The sequence below is a fragment of the Planococcus citri genome, chromosome 2 (assembly GCF_950023065.1).
Source record: "Planococcus citri chromosome 2, ihPlaCitr1.1, whole genome shotgun sequence".
Classification (NCBI taxonomy): Eukaryota; Metazoa; Arthropoda; class Insecta; order Hemiptera; family Pseudococcidae; genus Planococcus; species Planococcus citri.
The window spans coordinates 3,968,561-3,981,462 of record NC_088678.1 but is presented as its reverse complement, the minus strand read 5'-3'; the positions used below and the strand labels follow the sequence as shown (position 1 = coordinate 3,981,462).

The 12,902-nt window shown below is 36.9% G+C and overlaps 1 protein-coding gene across 1 annotated transcript; it reads left to right on the top strand.

The window, feature by feature from the left end:
* The first annotated feature begins 2,953 nt into the window (after positions 1 to 2,953).
* On the top strand, positions 2,954 to 12,686 carry LOC135834248 (speckle-type POZ protein-like). The gene is made up of 2 exons (XM_065348080.1): positions 2,954 to 3,187; positions 11,366 to 12,686. The coding sequence occupies exon 2, from the start codon at positions 11,427 to 11,429 to the stop codon at positions 12,585 to 12,587; it is 1,161 nt and encodes a 386-aa protein (XP_065204152.1). The 5' UTR covers positions 2,954 to 3,187; positions 11,366 to 11,426; the 3' UTR covers positions 12,588 to 12,686.
* Positions 12,687 to 12,902: the final 216 nt, after the last annotated feature.

The following is a 12,902-nucleotide window of genomic DNA, read 5'->3' as shown; positions in this document are numbered from 1 at the left end:
AAACAAATAAACGTATCTAGCTATAATTATTTTTGCAAATTGCTTAGCATTTTAAAATTTTACTCGACGACGACGACGACGAAAAATGGTTATAATACAGTTTTTTCGCGCTTCATGCAAAAACTTTGAAAAGAAGCTAGGTATTTGTGATCATTGACAATCGTGAATATTCCATATATTTTCCAAATTATTTGGGTCCGCATTGTGACAGTTTTTTCACACATATTTCTAAAAATGTTGACGAAACGAATATTCAAAATTTCCAAAAAGACGTTCTCAATCTCATTCCACTTATTCTGCTTGGTGAAGAATTGCAATTATTAGTGGAGCAATTTTTTCACCAATTCATTCTTTTCTTTTCTTTTTTTCTCTCGACTGTCTCATGTCTGATCTTTGCTCATCAGAAGACAAATCAGGATCGAAAATTATTAACTGAAAAAAAAAAGTGGATAAGCATTATTTTCTGCAACGAACACCTGTTTTTTAATTTTAATGTTCCTAAAAAAAAACCACAAAAACTGAAAAAAGATATTTGAATCAGTGATGTGATACTTCCACCAATGAAACAAATGAAATAGTAATTCGCATTCGCTGACGCTAGAAAGCGTTGTTGACGTTAAGGGCGTTTACCAATCGGAGCAATGCGGGCATGCATACTCTCTGCCTTATCTACGTGGAGGACAACTCTCCAGCGCTACTATTGATGCATACAATTTTCTTCACAAAAATGCAATTTTTTCGATTGTTCGCGAGTTCGGGTGAATTTTTATCATTATGTGGTCTCAAATTAAAGACAATGAAATTCCCTATCGATTGATGTTAAATTTTTATCATTTCGCGTGAAAATAACGATTTTATAATTATGAATACTTCCATTTACCGATTTTTGCATACTACATATGTCAACTTCAAACTCAAAATACTCAAAATGTTCAGTGAACACATAGGTATTTTAATAAAGCAAAATGTTCGTAATTTTATCCTCTTTAAAATACTGTTTTACCCAAAGCTCTACCTCTGACCATTTGAAAGTTTTCGAAGTATAAAGTTGCGAAAACCAAACAAAAAACCAGCTGCGGGTAGTAAATATTGAAATTTGAACTAAAATTACTCAAAATTTTGAGAGGACACATAGGTATTCGAGTAATGCAAAATGTTCGTAATTTTATCCTCTTTGAAACACTTTTTTACTCAAAGCTGTACCTCTCAGTGTTCAAAAGTTCTTGAAGATCAAAGTCGCGGAAAGAGGTCACTGATCAACAAGTAAAAATAATTTTTACCAACCAATTCAGTAGATTTTTCACTGTTTTGCAGTAAAAAAACTACTGCTTTTAAGAAGCCAAAATGTCGTGACTGCTAAGCAGTGAAATTTCACTGTTTCAAATTTAGAGAGTAGGTATGGGTAATGGGTATGTGACTGACAAGGGAACCTCTTGAGGTGCCCGCCTCCGTGCCTCCAATTTGAACGGGGCTGCGATTTTTGGAAAGAGCATGTTCTAAAACTCCCAAAACCAAATTTTCAATTTTTCGATTTTTGGCGAATTTTTGAAAATCCAAAATTGGCCCTTATTTTGGTGATTTATGTTTTTTTAAAAAAAAGTACGTAATTGATCAGTAAAAATGTTCAAAATAAGACTAAAAAACTGATATTAACTCCCTAAATCCAAATTTCGGCATTTCCAGCCATTCTGGGGCCTCCAGCGCGATTTTTCAATTTCTCCAGAATTTTAAATTTACTCCAGAAGACGTGAATATGAAGTTGGGCAGCTGAAAATCGAGTTGTGTGTCATACTCGACCTGTTTAACGAATTCATCCACATTTCAGCCGATTCTGGAGGAGACACCTCAAGAGTGGTTTTTTGACCAGCTTTTTTTGAAATAAAAAATCAAAAAAAATCAAAAGTTTCCCGATTACGAGAAAATTTTCGAAATTTGCGCGAATCACAGTATTTTGTCATGAACTAACCCCACGCGGGCGAATGTCACCATTTCCAGCAATTCTGGAGCCTCCAGCGCGATTTTTCGATTTCTCCAGGGGCTTCAGAAAGGCTGGAAATGGGGAAATTCTCCCTCGTGGGCTTGATTAATGACGAAACACAGGGATTCGCGCATTTTTTGATAATTTTCTCGCAAACGAGAAATTTTTGATTTTTGGATATTTATTTTATTATGAAAAAAGCTGGTCAAAAAACCACTTTTGAGGTGTCCCCTCCAGAATCGGCTCAAATGTGGATAAATTCGTTGAACAGGTTGAGTATGACACACAACTCGATTTTTAGCTGCCCAATTTCATATTCACGCCTTCTGGAGCAAAGTAATAATTCTGGAGAAATTGAAAAATAGCGCTGGAGGCTCCAGAATGGCTGGAAATGGCGAAATTTGGATTTGGGGGTTAATATCAGTTTTAGGACTTATTTTGAACATTTTTACTGATCAAATACGTACTTTTTTAAAAAAAAGCATAAATCACCAAAATAGTCAATTTTGGAGTTTCAAAAATTCGCCAAAAAACGAAAAATGAACTTAGGCAGCTGAAAATTTGGATTTGGGGGTTTTAGAACATGCTATTTCCAGAAATCGCGGTCCCGTTCAAATCGGAAGCGGACACCTCAAGAATGTTCCCTTGTGAGAACATAATAACACAATTGTTTCATCACTTTTGGCAAATTTGACTTTCAGGAACTTTGAAATGGTGAGAAGCAGAGCTCTCGCGAACAATCGAAAAACTTGCATTTTTGTGAAGAAAATTGTATGCATCAATAGTAGCGCTGGAGAGTTGTCCTCCACGTAGATAAGGCAGAGAGTATGCATGCCCGCATTGCTCCGATTGGTAAACGCCCTAGAGTCTAGAGCGCCGCGAAAACTACCCCTCCTCCCCACGCGCCGGCGTATACTTGGACTGGCGTATCCCTAGTGTAATACACAAAGATGCTTGTGGCGCCGGTGCGTTAACGTTGTATTTACAGTTTACACATTACACATACACAGTGTGATGCGTACAACGGTGTGTACATATTGATATTTGGTAGTCAACAAATGAGAAAAGCAAGTTCTACTCAAATCCACTGATAAAGTGATCAATAGTGCGCTTCTATAGTTTGTGATTTTCGAACTTGGTCATTGGCGAGGTAACCAAGGATACCCTTAACGTGTTGTATTTTATGCGTTAGTCAGAGAAAATGAATCAGTAAGTGATTTTTGAAAACTAATTTGTGCATTTCATTTATTATAGTCTAGTCTAGCATATGGCATATAATTGCGCCCCTGAGATAACTTTTTTTAAAACCGGGACATCCTAAAGAACATTTTAAAACGAACTTGCCTAAAGTAGGTCCTACTAACCATAGATATAAAATGATGATGTAACTTTTCGTTACGTTCAACCCTTTTTCTCTCACAATTTACAAGATATGTAATCGTCTCTGTCTCATTCAATTTCTCTATCCAACTTACGTTAATTTATAAAAATTAAAATTAACTACGTAGGTACCTATGTACATCTATTTCATTCATTCATGGGTGATGATTGGGGGGGAGGGGTGAAGTCGGAAGGGTCTTTAGCAGTTTAATGTTACATTTTACATTAGTACATGTTACATAGTTGGTATAGAGCAGGTAGAGGGTGTATAGAGGAAAGTACATAGCTATACATTACCCACTACAGATACAGCCTGGAAGTGAAATCTGGCAACGTTGCGCATCTATTCCGGCTTTATCAATTGTTCTAGTCCAGTAACTTTAGCAATGAATAGTGAATCTCTAGGTGGCAAGCTGATTTTTGGTATACCGGTCCATTTTGATGTCCTGAAAACGAATCCGAGGAGTCCCCTACTGTGCCGGGTGAGCTTTCCCCCAAATTGTGGATCTTAGCCCCCCAAAATCGGTTTTTGGCCAACGTATCAAAAAATATTGACTCTAGCGCAAAACTGATTGAAGAATGTTGTTCTACGTCAAATTTCCGATCTTTTGATATATCAACTGTCTTTCTCCCACCAAAGGGAGTGGGGCTAGAAACATTCAAATGTGAGGGGTTTCCTAAAAAACACAAAAAAGCTATCGGCGCATAAGAGAGGTGAAATGGCCGCCGAGAGCGTTCGAGATGATATTAGCGTGGAAGGTGAGTCCCATCGAGAAACTTCCGCGTGAAAAATTTCAGATCGTCACCACCTCCCCTTTTTGGGGAACCCCCCTTTTCTGTAATTTCAATACCAATTTTCTCAGCCCCATTTCAACTGATTTTGAAAATTTTTCAGTACGTTATGTATATTCATAGTAGGTATCCATACAAAAATTGTCAACCCCCTCCCCTCATATTTACTCCTCAAAATAGCGTTTTTCAACTTATTTCATTATTTTTAACAATAGTATAAGTTTAGGGGGCTATGTGCTGTGGAGACGGCTAGATGAGTGTAGCAAAAAATCTGACGTCATATTCGTGCTCAGCGGTATCGAATCATAAGAAAACGACACCCTACTCATTAATACTTAGTTATTTTCCCCCAAATTTCCATTTTACCTCCAACCCTCCCCAAGACACATTTTCACACCATTTTGAGGGGTAAATATGAGGGGAGCGGGTTGAAAATTTTTGTATGGATACCTACTATGAATATACATAACGTACTGAAAAATTTTCAAAATCAGTTAAAATGGGGCTGAGAAAATTGGTATTGAAATTACAGAAAAGGGGGGTTCCCCAAAAAGGGGAGGTGGTGACGATCTGAAATTTTTCACTCGGAAGTTTCTCGATGGGACCCACCTGCCATGCTAGTATCAATTCGACCGCTCTCGGCGACCATTTCACCTCTCTTATGCGCCGATAGCTTTTTTGTGTTTTTTAGGAAACCCCTCACATTTGAATGGTTCCTGCCCCACTCCCCGTTGGGGGGTAGAAAGACAGTTGATATATCGATAGATCGGAAATTTGACGTAGAACAACATTCTTCAATCATTTTTGCGCTAGAGTCAATATTTTTTGATACGTTGGCCAAGAACCGATTTTGGGGGGCTAAGATCCACAATTTGGGGGAAAGCTCACCCGGCACAGTAGGGGACTCCTCGGGTTCGTTTTCAGGACATCAAAATGGACCAGTATACCAAAAATCAGCTTGCCACCTAGGGATTCACTATAGCCCCTATTTTTTTGCTAAAGTTACTGGACTAATGTAGATATTCGATGCGTAACGTTGAAATTCGGATTTTTCTCGGAACTGAAGGGGTTTAGGAAAATTTTTGTCTGAACATAAATTGAAGAAAATGAAATTTCCTATCGATTGGTATATTTTTCTTCGAGTTTCGTACAGAAATGGCGATTTTTTAAAACATTTTTATGGACAAATTTTTTAAAATGTCAACTTTAAATTGAAATTACGGAAAATTTTCATCCCCTTTCAAATGGTTTTTTACTGAAAGCGCTAGCAGTTACCGTTCAAAAGTTTCTAAAGCTCAAAGCTTTGAACTTTCACAACTTTTGATCGAAAAGCGCTACAGCTCAGGGGAAAAAACGAGGTTGTAGAGGAGAAAGAGTAGATCATTTTTCATGTTTCAAACACCTATGTGCTCAATCAAATTTTCGATTTATTAAAGTTCAAAGTTTCAAGGTTGAAATTTTTTTACATTTAAATTAAAATAAATCAATTTTGATCGAGTACATAGGTGTTTGAAGATTGAAAAATGATCTACTTTCTCTCCTCTACAAGCTGGTTTTTAATTCAAATCCGTAGCATTAACCATTCAAAAATTATTCAAGAAAAACTACTACATCCTATGGTTTTTGAGACGTTGCCGCTCTGCACTTCCAGTGAGCTCACTGAGCTGTATAGCATATTCACGGAGTATGTATGCTTGTTAATCAGAATAAAACCAATGTCGATGCATCGGATCCTACTTCAAATTTTCGGACAACAGATAACAGCCCTGAAAGCGATGTTGATGTTAGTACTAAAAATACTCTGGATGTACCCACTCCTACTCCTACAACTACATGTATAGATGCAATACAGAAAGTACCTACTCACAACTAATAAAGAACAAGGTGTATCAAAAGAATATTTAATGAAAGCGACGGAAGAAGTTGTGAACTTGGCGCAAACTAAAAGGCAATGGAAAATGATCATGTCTGATATAATGAAAATGAAATTACGTGTTAGTGCTGAATCTGTACCTTCTTTACATCCTGTAACAAAAGCGCCAAGAGACTATTTTCGGAAGATAGTCCAACAGAAACGACTTTATTCTACCAAGAAAAAGCAACAAAAAAAGTTGAATGTAATTGAGCATATCACATCTGAAGAAAAAAATGACTTGCAATTGGATGTTAAGTATGTTTCTGAATGTAGTTACTGATACTGAAGAAAGTTACGATTAGATATTTACCTTATTACTTACTATTTTACGCGTTTTTGTTTTTTTGGAATATTACCAAATTTATATTTTTACCTTTTTACTTATATTTTCTTTTACTACCTAGTTTGATTTTTTTGAAATGATGTTTCAAAGTGAGATTGACTCATGACTGATATATTTATTTTAGAAACAAACTATTTTTTCAACGTTTTATGATAAGAATTTGATTTAGTATCATTCAATGATCAAAAGTTACTATTTTTCTAGTGATTTATTTCATTATTTTTATTTTATGTTGAATTAAACAGACTTCTACTTCAATTTTCTACTTTATTGATCAATACATTTATTCAAAACAGTTCGAATTGAAAAGGTGATAACAAATACAAAAATAAACGAAGTGCTCCTTGCAATGTGATTGGCAGATAGGTTTTGTGTAATGTCAGACTCCAGACGCTCGTTGTACATACCATAGCTACAGTGAGCATTTCCGTCTAGACGAGGCGCTAGCTTACATGCCATATGCACTTTGAGGTGCTCGAGGTTTGATGGCTGATAAAAAAGTGATGTTCTCGCCCCCTCACATGGTCCACATTTTTGCTAGGGGGCCAAAACCCCCTCATTTTTAGGTTTTTCGCAATTTTCTCAAAAATGGTTGCATTTAGAGATAAAATACCTCAGACGGAAAATGTAGAGCATCAAATTTCCTACCAAAAATGTTCTATGCACCTTTTCTGTATGTCGGATAGTTTTTGAGATATGGATGATTGAAGTTACGCCATGAGCACATACAGGACACACATGTACATGTATAGGTAAGGTTAGGCCATATGCGTAGTACAGCAAAGTAGCAATTCAATATCAAACAAATTGCAGTACAAGTTTTATTTTAGTTTCATTTCTTAATTCTTACAAGAAAGCCCACTGTAATCATATTGGGAATTCTTCATAATCCGTCCCCTTCCCCCTAAAGCCACTAGGTATGTACTATAAACTTTTAAGAATTCAGCTCTTGAAATCAAGTTTTTTGCTTTCAGTATGCAAGTATATCTACTTAAGTACATATATGAAAAATTCCTACCAGTATTGGGGAGCGGAACAGAACCAGAACAGAACTGGAACTGAACTGCCTGAAAATTTGGGGTTTTACTGGAACAGAACCAAAAACCAGAGCAAAAAAAAAGGTGCACTCGGGACCGGAACGGCATTGGAACAAATAATATAAATCTGATGGAATGAAACCGCTAAAAACCGGAACAAGACCATAAAAAGTCCGGAGCGAAATTTTTTTGCTCAGTAATAATGTGTTCTGCTTGGCTCCACATGCAATTTTTCTGTATTTTTTGGTGTTTTGAAAGTCTATTTCATTATTTTGACAAAAGTGTGTCGTTATTTTGGTGTTTAATGGGGGATTTCGCTCTAATCAGCAGTCAGCACTTTTACTGTCAAAATACAAAAAACACAGTTGGAGCGAAACCTCGGAGCGGAACAACATTTTTTAGCATTCCAGGAGTTGAGCAGAATCTGAACAGTTATTTTTTTCAAAAGTGGAGCAGAACCGGAGTGAGGAATGAATTAATTTCAGAAACTGGAGCCAGACCCTAAACCAGAACAAAAACAATTTTGCTCCCCAACACTAATTCCTACAAATAACAGTTTACAATTTTTTCATATGTCCCATAGGAAGGCAGTGATGGGGTTGGGGGAGAGGGGATCTCATGAAGTGTTTGAATACGAGTACATGTACCTATGTATGCATATATTTGGTACGCCAAGACCTTTACAAGCATATATGTAAATCTCATAGCTTACCTGCTATGCAGTGGCGTAGCCAAGGGGGCGAAGGGGGTCATGCCCCCCCTTGCGAGTGAAAATTTGAAAGAAAACACGTGAAAATGGAGGTTTTTTTGTTGTTTGGACCCAGTTTTTCTAGAAATTTTCACTCTCGCTTCGCTCCAGCAGTAATTTGGCCTTCAATTTCATGATATCATCACCCATCATGATAGATTTCCAGAAAATTACTCCTCATTTCGATTTTTTATGCCTAAAAATCTGGTTTTGCCCCCTCCTTGAGAAAATCCTGGCTACGCCACTGCTGCTATGTATTCATGTTTGTACCTGGTGACCAAAGAGTCCTCTCAGGGGGCTAGTACCTCTCCCCTACAATCTTCTATTTGATTACAAAAATGAAAAAGATCAATACTTTTCTCCTTTATCTTGTAAAAATAGAATTAATGTTGTCCAGAGAGGTTGAGAGAAAAGTTTTAAAATTTGTAGGAATTCTAAGAATTCATGCGCAAAATGGGAATTTGACATAAAAAAAAATCAGCCCCGTATCATCCAGCAACCAATGGCCAAGCGGAACGTTATGTATACACGTTAAAGCAAGCGATCCGAGCAATGAAGGATGAGCCAGGCACCATCCAACAAAAATTAGACAAGCTGCTGTACTCGTACAGACATGCACCGCACTCTGTTACAGGAGAATCACCAGCTAAATTGATGCTGGGGCGCGAATTAAGTTCCAAACTTGACCTACTCAAAATTTTCAAAAGCTTCTCACCCTCGGTTTGCTCGGGCGAATTTGTCTCTCATTTTAATATACACAAATTTCACATTTGAGACCTCCAAAAAATTTTTTAAAAATTGAATAAAAATTTTCATAAGACATCAATTGGCAAAATATGTAGATATTTCTCTGCTTTAGAAATGGGGCCCAAAATGATGTTTGCCCCGGGCCCGCATCGGCTCTCGACGCCCCTGCCTCCTCCCTCCTTTGAGGGCTCCCTTAATTTTATAGGAAACTGTAGTCTTTTGAACTGAAATGGTAGTTCACTCATGCACAATTTTTTTTGTTGTTATATTTCGACATTTAACGCCCCTCCTCTCATATGCTTAAAAATTTTTATCGTAGGTCTGCCTTGGGGTGTACTACAACACGTCATCGTCACCTCACTCTTCTCAGTTTCGCTCATTGAGATTTTTTTTTTACTTCTCGAATTACAAAATTCTAAGAGCATTTGCCCCACTTAGTTTGGGTCTTTTTGCTTTTGTTTTTTAGAACTGAAATTTCTACAATAAATCACTTGAATTTTGAAATTTTCAAGACAAAAAAATCAAATTCTTCCCATAACAAAAACATTGTTCTTTCAATTATCAAAATTTGAATGAAATAGAAGATGTACATAGGTACCTACGTAGTTAATTTTAATTTTTATAAATTAACGTAAGTCGGATAGAGAAATTGAATGAGACAGAGACGAGACTTGTGTTGATGTTTTTCTACGGCGTTATACATATTTATACGAATGTAATACGTAATACCCCTAATTTCAAGTACTTACAAGGGAACCTCTTGAAGTGTCCGCCTCCGATTTGAACGGGGCCGCGATTTATGGAAAGAGCATGGTTTAAAAGCCCCAAAACCAAATTTTCAGCTGCCCAACTTCATATCTCGATATTTGGCGAACATTTGAAAATTCATAATTGACTGTTTTTGGTGATTTATGCTTTCTTCAAAAACGTACGTATTTGATGAGTAAAAATGATCAAAATAAGTCCTAAAACTGATATCAATTCCCCAAATCCAAATTTAACCATTTCCACTTCCAGCCATTCTGGAGCCTCCAGCGCGATTTTTCAATTTCTCCAGAAGACGTGAATATGAAGTTGGACAGCTGAAAATCGAGTCGTGTGTCATAACCCAACCTGTTTAACTAATTTATCCACATTTCAGCCGATTCTGGAGGAGACACCTCAAGAGTGGTTTTTTGACCAGCTTTTATTCAAAATAAAAATATCCAAAAATCAAAAATTTCCAGTTTGCGAGAAAATATTCGAAATTTGCGCGAATCGCAGTATTTTGACATGAACTAACGGCTAACCTCACGAGGGTGAATTTCGCCATTTCCAGCCATTGGGGAGCCTCCAGTGCGATTTTTCAATTTTTTCAGGAGCTCCAGAAATGCTGAGAATGGGGAAATTTACCCTCGTGGGCTTGATTAATGACGAAATACAGCGATTCACCGCATATTTCGATGATTTTCTCGCAAACGAGAAATTTTTGATTTTTGGATATTTATTTTATTACGAAAAAAACTGGCCAAAAAACCACTCTTGAGGTATCCCCTCCAGAATCGGCTCAAATGTGAATACATTCGTTAAACTGGTCGAGTATAACACACAACTCGATTTTTAGCTGCCCAACATCGTATTCACATCTTCTGCAGCAAAGAAAAATTCTGGAGAAATTGAAAAATAGTTCTGGAGGCTCCAGCATGGTTGGAAATGGCGAAATTTGCCCCCGTGTAGTTAGTTCATGACAAAACACTGCAATTCGCGCAAATTTCAAATATTTTCTCGCAAACTGGAAATTATTTTTTTGAAAAAAAAACTGGTCAAAAAACCACTATTGGGGTATTCCTTCCAGAATCGGCTCAAATGTGAATAAATTCGTTAAACAGGTCGAGCATAACACACGACTCGATTTTCAGCTGCCCAACTTCATATTCACGTCTTCTGGAGCAAATTTAAAATTCTGGAGAAATTGGAAAATCACGCTGGAGGCTTCAGAATGGCTGGAAATGGTTAAATTTGGATTTGGGGCATTGATATCAGTTTTAGGAGTTAGGTATTTTGATCATTTTTACTTATCAAATACGTACGTTTTTGAAGAAAGCATGAATCACCAAAAACAGAGTTTCTGATGAGCACACTCACAACGTCGCAAGTCAATCTCATATGAGTCGTTCTGAAAATATGAACGCATCCGCAAAAATTGTTATCATTAGTGATGTAACCTAAAGCACTTTAATGTAACACATTAGGTGCGAGTGTTTTAAACGTGCTGAGTTCCAAACGCACTTCTGAATCCTGGGTAGTGAAATCCCCTTTTAGCCATATCCCAGCAATTACATGCTTTTATTAACATAATCATCATTATTGTAGGTATTATGTTGAAATGTATAATGTCGTTAAAGAATAAAAATCTGAAATATGGCTTTCTTGTTTTGTTTTACAGAAATTGAAAACGTAGATAGTAGATACCTATCATCATACCTACTCTGCTACATAAATGAGCCATGTCAAGCGCCTCCACTGTATTAGGCCCACCTACCAAAATAAGAACTTCAATTCCGGATTGGCATTGTATCACTTACGGCGAATGGCGAAAAACGTCACAATTGTGGACAATCAACGGTTTTAAAGAATATCACTGTAAAGTGAACAAACCGCTCAGATCGTCAGAATTCGTTAACTCTGAAAATCCCGAATATAAATGGTACCTAACTATTGATACTGACAACCAGCAAATTCTCGAAGATAAAGAGTATATCGGAATATTTTTGAATCTTGACAGAGACAATATCTATGACTATGATATATTCGTCAACATGATGATATGTATACGAGATGCTTTAGGAATGGAAATATTTTATCGTAAAGCACAAGTGGAATTCACATTAAGCAATAATCAACATGGTTTTCCAGATTTTATTACGAAGAGGGTACTATTCTATCCAGATCTGATAAACAGACTCGTTCCTGAAGACACATTCACAGTTTTCTGCGAAATTGAGTATACTGAAATGCGTGCCAACGATTGTCACTCACGGCAAGGACCTGAAGTGAAAGCGACGATTTCTGACAATCTACCAAAAGGATTAGAACGTTTGTTGCGTGATCAAACTTTTGTAGATGTAACTTTTGTGGTGGATGGCAAGAAATTCGGTGCTCACAAAAATATTTTAGCAGCGCGTAGTCCTGTTTTTGAGGCCATGTTCAAACACGATCTGCAAGAAAATAGATCAAACCAAGTTAACATCTCAGACATCCGTCCTGAAGTATTTGAAGAATTTTTACTCTTCATGTATACTGACAACACTCCCAATCGCGAAATAGTGACAGAGTTATTCGTTGTTGCTGACAAATATCAAGTTGAAGGTCTACGGGTACTGTGCCAAAAAATTATATTGAAGGAATTATCGGTAGAGAACGCGTTCGATTTGTTAGTTTTTGCTGATCTTCATGGGGCGGAACGAGTGCTAACGAAGGTTGCATTTTTCATCAAAACAAACCCTGCCAATCTTACGTCAACCCAGGAGTGGAAAAATGCAATTTTGACACATCCTCATCTATTTGATCTAGTAAATGGAGTATGTCGAGTCAAACGGCCTCGTGTATCATCAGAGCTTCAAGGGACATGTCCTTCCAACAAAAAGAAGAAATTGGCGGATACCTAGAAACCTATCTAGGTACTCGTACCTAGTTACTTTTTGTAATATAGATACATAAGTGTTCTTACTTTGTAACATTTTGAATTACAATTTGCTCAACTCGTATTGTTCAGTTCATTCAATTATTTATTATATTGAGTATAAAATTCAAAAAAAATTTTTTTGAAGCAACATCGAACCAATTCATATTTTGTTTACAAACATTCGCATCTATACAGTGGCGGACTGGTTTATCATGTAGATTGGCGATCGCCAGGGGTCTCTAAACACCAAGGGGCCCCGTGTTGAAACCAAAACTATAACATTTATTTACTCTCACTA